General features: G+C 34.7%; 1 protein-coding gene across 2 annotated transcripts; it reads left to right on the forward strand.

Annotated features, from left to right (window-relative positions):
• The first annotated feature begins 396 nt into the window (after positions 1-396).
• On the forward strand, positions 397-4,221 carry LOC132130541 (E3 ubiquitin-protein ligase rififylin-like). 2 transcript variants are annotated; one of them, XM_059542271.1, is made up of 6 exons: positions 397-537; positions 1,584-1,768; positions 1,863-2,267; positions 2,354-2,564; positions 3,542-3,565; positions 3,662-4,221. In XM_059542271.1, exons 3-6 carry the CDS (start codon positions 1,872-1,874, stop codon positions 3,844-3,846), a joined length of 816 nt encoding a protein of 271 aa, XP_059398254.1. In that variant the 5' UTR covers positions 397-537; positions 1,584-1,768; positions 1,863-1,871; the 3' UTR covers positions 3,847-4,221. The 2 variants fall into 2 exon arrangements, with proteins under 2 accessions (XP_059398254.1, XP_059398253.1); XM_059542270.1 differs by having other exon boundaries at positions 1,584-1,759.
• The last annotated feature ends 2,377 nt before the right edge of the window (positions 4,222-6,598 follow it).

The following is a 6,598-nucleotide window of genomic DNA, read 5'->3' on the forward strand; positions in this document are numbered from 1 at the left end:
TTATTTCTAATATATATATATATATATATATATATATATATATATATATATATATATATATATATATATATATAATTATTTTATTTCTATTGTTTTATTTCTATTTATTTTTAATATATATATAGAAATAAATAAATATAAAATAAAATAATTATATATATATAAATGTATTGTGGTGTGTTTACAATGGTAATCAAGTAACACTTTACAATAAGGTCAAATTAATTAATAAAAATGGTAATTTGTTAATGTAAGTATAACATATTATGCTCATGCTGTTTGATTTTATTTATTTATTTTTAAAGAAAAATAATAAAATTATGCGGAAATGGCAACACTGGAAGAAACCCTGGCTTCTCTCGCGTGATTACACGTTCTGACGTCACACTTCTTTGCGTTAGTCAAGGGAACTGCAGAGCGATTTCACCTGTATTTCTGTACAGAGTGTACTCATTCATTTAGTATTTTATCGTTTATGCGTTCCCGATTAAAGACATATTTTATGGCTATAACAGGACGTTGGAACGGATATTTTGGGTAAGATTTAATATGCATTCAGTTATCTTATATTTTGCAAGATACAGTATATTGCTATTTCTAAAAACCTAGTGTTCTGCCTGTCTAGACAGCAGTTTTGGACATCATAAGCGCCCATCATAGCAAAGCAGTCTTAGTAGGCTGCACACATGTAAATGTCTTACTGCATCACAATAATTCTCAATAGAGCAGTCGCAGAACTACTGCACTTTATCAATACTTCTTTGAATGAAGAGCAGGACCGACGTGAACTGCCATTTTTACTTTGTTTTGTTCAGATTATAGTAAATTATTCTCTAATTGTCCCACGTGTTTTAATATAGTAACACGTTTAATAACAGTAGTTTTTTTTATACAATTTTTTTTTTCAAATTGTTTTGCTTAATTTACATAAAGTTGCAAATAAAACATAAATATTAGATGAAAAAATAGGTAGAAAACTAAAAAAGAATTAAAATAAATGTATGTGCTCTCTCTCTCTCTCTCTCTCTCTCTCTCTCTCTCTCTCTATATATATATATATACACACACATATAAAGGATTAGATAAAAATGACAAAAGACATAACCAAAACTGAAGATATAAAAATGTAAGCAAAATATTAGCATATTCTGTAATAGTATAGAATTAATACTGGTTGATAACCCTATAAAAATGCTCAATAAGGTAAAAGAAAAAAGAAAAGTGTCACAGATAGATTTTCTTTACCTTGTAGACTTTCTGAGGGGAAACAAAAAGAGGTTAGACTGACCTTAATATGAAGATGAAATTTTTACACTGACTGTTATTTATATGTGTCCAGTTTGATCTGGCTTATCGATATTGGAATGTTTCTTAAAACATATAGACCTTAATTTAATACAAGGGTCACTTCTACAAATCCTTCATCAGAGTGATACATCAGAGTTTAGTTTCCTGTTGGGAAATATTTATTAATAGCAAATACAAACATATATTGACTCACAGAATAAATAATCCAATCTTAGAATAACTAGACACATATATTTGTCTATATATTTGTATGTAATACTTTCTTGTATGGGCAGGATGGGTTGTGCAGAACTTCTATTATAGTTTGCTCTTTGTGGACATCACCGCCACCGTGGAAGAAAACGGCAGCTCATGGCACCAGGCCTACACAAACTCGGGCCCCAGCCCCCTCCCAGCACCACCCGAACACTTGTGCAAGGCCTGCGGAGGCCAGTTTGACACCGGAAGAACGGTAAATCAGGTTACATCTACTTAAATCCTACTATTAAAGCAAAAAGTCCATATAAATTCTAACTGGATTTGAGCATTTTTGCTGATTTCAATCCATTTCATAGCATGTCTGCATGGACTGCAAAAACAGCTTCTGCAGCCGCTGCTCGGTGCAGATGGACCTCCGGCCACAGATGTGCCACACCTGTCAGCGGCTCCACGGCACCTTCTTTGAACGGGCCGAGTTGATGAGGCTGAAGGTGAAGGACCTCCGTGACTATCTCCACCTGCACGAAACCCCCACACAGATGTGCCGAGAGAAGGAGGAGCTGGTGGAGCTGGTGCTGGCTCAACAAACTCCCAGAGGCAGCGGCGGTGCTGAATCCCATTCACAGCCATCTGTGCCTCCTCTGTCTTCCCTTCCTCTTGCAGAATCTGAAGCCCTCACAGAGGTGGAAGATGAGGAGAATGATGAGGAGGAGAAAGAAGATGAGGAGGGCGAAGAAGATGATGAAGATGATGAGGAAGAGGTATGGATGGAACATACTGTATTTTTGTAGTAGTTGTAATAGCCTCTTGTCCAGATATAATTGTGTTTTATCTGCGCTTCACTTAGTCCACAGACAGTGAGGAGACGCTGGTGCTCAGCAGAAGAGCCTCTCTGTCTGACCTGAGCAGGGTGGAAGACATCGAAGGCCTCAGCGTGCGGCAGCTGAAGGAGATTCTGGCACGTAACTTTGTGAACTACCAGGGCTGCTGTGAGAAATGGGAACTAATGGAGAAGGTCACCCTCCTCTTTAATGATCAGAAAGACCTTCACAACCTGGGTACGTCTTTCTGCATGCACACTGTGAAACCATCATAGTGATATTGTTGTCTGGTGCTTAAAGACCTGGGCTGGTTACCAAAAAATTGCAGTTTTGTTTGTTAAGAGAGAAATATCAGTGTTATTGTTTAGCATGTGTGTAATGATAAATGGACAACTAAAAAAACATCCTGGTTTATATACGCTACAGTTCAGAAGTTTTGGGTCGGGAAGATTTTTTGAAAGAAATGATTGCTTGTATTCAGCCAGCATGAAGTCAGTTGATCATAAGTGACTGTAAAGACATGTATAATGTTACAAAATATTAAACAAAATTTAAATTCAAACAACAAACATTCGTAAAAAAAAAAGGAAAAAAAATGTATATGCAATAATGATGAGAAAAAAATGTCATATGAAATGTCATGCTACAAAGGTTGCCAGGTTTTCACTAGAAAATCCGCCCAATTTAAAAAAAGGGGTTTTTCAAGGTTTCAAATGCAAAAAATAGCATTCCGGGGTTATAAATACATGTTTTTGGCAGGGTTCCCCTGATAAAATTTGGATTCCAGGGGATAAATATCATGTTATTGGAGTCGCTTCAATCGGCAGATGTCAAAAACGACCTGCGACAAAAGTGTTAAAGTAGACCGCAGACTTGGCAACACTGAAAGCTACTGAAGACTGGAGTAAAGGCAGCTGAAAATTAAGCTTTGCCATGACAGGAATAAATTACATTTTAAAATATACTAAAACACAAAACAGATTTTTATCCATTTTATATTGTAATAATATTTCTCAATATTACTGATTGTGCAGTATTTTGATCAAATAAATGTAGCCTTGATGAGCATGAGACTTATTTTTAAAACAATTCTTACAGACCTAACCAATCCCAAACTTTTGAACAGTACTGCAACTTAAATCATTCTAAGTTTATATACTGTTATTCTTCAAATTTACTGAAATTGATGTTCTTGCACTTTCTTTTACTTTCAGTTTCAAATACAAAAACAGAAGCAGGTATGTTTTATGGATTCTGTAGCAAAAAGCCCCCAAATGCTATATTACAGTTCCTGGAATTGTGTCTGATAATTGAATTCCTCACCATTGTTCCAGCTGATCCTGCTGAGCCCAGCGGCCAGGAGGAGAACCTGTGCAAGATCTGCATGGACTCGCCCATTGACTGCGTTCTGCTGGAGTGCGGCCACATGGTCACATGCAGCAAGTGCGGGAAACGCATGAACGAGTGTCCCATCTGCCGACAGTACGTGGTTCGAGCAGTGCATGTCTTCAGATCGTGAAATTCGGGTGCAGAGAGACAGACGGTCCCATACAGGTTGTTGCATTTTCACACACTTAACAACATTTTCTCACATTTTTGGATAACTTTAATTTTGCTGCATTGTTTATAAGTTTACATGATTAAATGCACTTATTTGCTTTTTTTAATTCCAACCGTGTTAAGGTGTGCCTTCTGAGTGGTGTTTAATTCATTAGTTGACTTTTGCACTTTTTTGTTAATTAAGATTTTTTTCTTTATATCATCCCTTGATATTTGCATTACTTACAAATAAAATAAAATAATAAGCGAACAAGGATTAAAGGAAAAAGTTCAATAGACGTCACTAAAGATGTGTCTGTCTATATAAAGAACACATTTAAAGAGGTGAAATAATCTTGGACAATTCTGGGATGTGAAAACTGGGTAAAATGGTTGACTTAAATTGTTATTTGGAGCACAGATTCTCATGTTGTTTCTGTGTTTAAGACTGTACAATAGTTCACCATTGCAGTTAAATCATCACTATAATGTGACCACTTCAGGGGTCACTCCACTCTTGGTTAAAGAAACAGTTCACCCAGTTTGTTTCTTCATAGGAACAGATTTGGAGAATTTTAGCATCACATCACTTGCTCACTAATAGATCATCTGCAGTTAATGGGTGCCATCAGAATGAGAGTTCAAACAGCTGATAAAAACATCATAATAGTCCTCAAGTAATTATTGTGATGTTTTTATCAGCTGTTTGGACTCTCATTCTGACGGCACCCATTCACTGCAGAAGATCCATTGGTGTGCAAGTCAAATCTGTTCCTATGAAGAAGCAAACTCAAGTAAAAATTGGATGACTGAGGATGAGTAAATTCGAAGCAAATTTTCATTTTTTGGGTGAGCTATTCTTTTGAATAAATACGCACACTACCAGTTTTGGTACTTGTTTCTAGTGAGTAGGTGCTATTTTCCAAGCTCTGTGCACTTCTAGATCACAGACCATTCCACTATCTCATACTTTGGTCTTGTCTTCATATCTTAGGCAGAACCAGTGCTTCGAAACTGCCAAAAAACCTTCTCTGTCTTGACATTTGCTTCGGTACATTCTTCTTTTGATTACACCGGTGGCTAGTTCTCCACCATTACTAGTAATACTAACAAGTCAGTGTTAGTCACAAGGTGCTCATTACTGCCTACATTTATTGTTGTATGATAAAGTGTGTTAACCTAATAACAAGTTTTCACAGATTGATAATCATAACTGTAAATATTATCAAAAATATCTTGAGCTCTCATTTTAAACTTGAATACTCATACTTCTTGACGAATGGTGTTTTAATTATATAAAAAGTACAATTAAAATAGCAAGTTTATGAATGTATCATAATTGTGGTTATATAGGAATGTTTTCATTTAAAAATCTTTGTCTGATGCATATCTCTGATTCCTTGCTTTCTTGAGCTGAATGTAGATGACACTGAGAGATCCGTCTAAACCATTTAGTCCATCTACACAGATGATCTTCTAAACAAAATATTTGGCTTAAAAAGTTCAATCTTTTCGATCTTCTTAGTTATTATAGGAGAGTTTTGACAGGATATGCAACCTGTACATATTCTATATTTTGATAGCTTTGTGTTTTATGTATCTGCATATTTATCAGTCAAACAGCTACATGATAAAACCTAAAAGATCTCGATTACTCACTGTTATTGTTTCACTGCTCATTTCAAATGTCCAGTCAGTCTAAACCCAGCATGAACGTCCATAACCTCCTGACAATATATTAAAAAGCTGAAGCAGACACGTAGCAAAAAAAAAAAAATTAAGCGATGGGTGTAAATTTCTCATTTCCTAGGTGCTTGGAGCTTTCATTTTTTAGCTTTAACAGCTCTAGTTAAAAAACAAATAAATGGGCAGGATGAGTTTTACATGTTAAGTATGCACCTCTTGTCAAAATCTAAGTAATTTATGTTATTTATGTAATAGCTAAGGTGCCCAAATATGTTTGTGTGTATGTGGAGTTATATCCCTTGAAATATCAGTAGGTTGTGTTGCAGTCTGGAGATTTAAATATCTACACAAATTCTGTGACAATAAATATGATCTAAAGCTCAATTAAAGCATAAAAGTGTGCAAAAGTGAAATATTGCATTATTCGGAAGCTAAAGTGTCTTTGCAAATATATCTACATTGAATGCAGCACTAAGAAATTGTGTGCAATGAGAAATAAGATTGTTTAGTCAAGCAAAACATTAGATGTGTATCTAGACTAAAATTTATATATATATATATATATATATATATATATATATATATATATATATATATATAAGGAAAATAAGAATATGATGGCAAAAAAGCTCTGCATGCATGAGCAAAGGAAAGGATCATTGAAAGGTGCTTAGAAATGCCTGAATTCACTTTTCCAGGTTGAGTGGAGACACTGTATTCTGTATTAACATTTGTGTATCCTTTTGTAAATTGTTTGGTTTTGTTTGTTTATAGATTCTTTGAGACTGTGACTTTCTTTTGAACGCTATGAAATATAATCAAATCAACTGATAAGCAAACGCTGTTCCGGATGTACAGTAGTAAACATTAATCATATAACTAGCATGTCATATTGCCAATATTGTCTTTTAATATGCAGTGAGCCTGATGTGCTAAATGCTTTATTCCTGTTAAAAACACTACATTGGAAGGCGATAAGGTTTATAATTATCGATAAATTTATATATTTTTAAATTTTGTTACTATATATGGTTGTTTTTGTGCAA

Source organism: Carassius carassius, chromosome 47 (genome assembly GCF_963082965.1).
Source record: "Carassius carassius chromosome 47, fCarCar2.1, whole genome shotgun sequence".
Taxonomy (NCBI): Eukaryota; Metazoa; Chordata; class Actinopteri; order Cypriniformes; family Cyprinidae; genus Carassius; species Carassius carassius.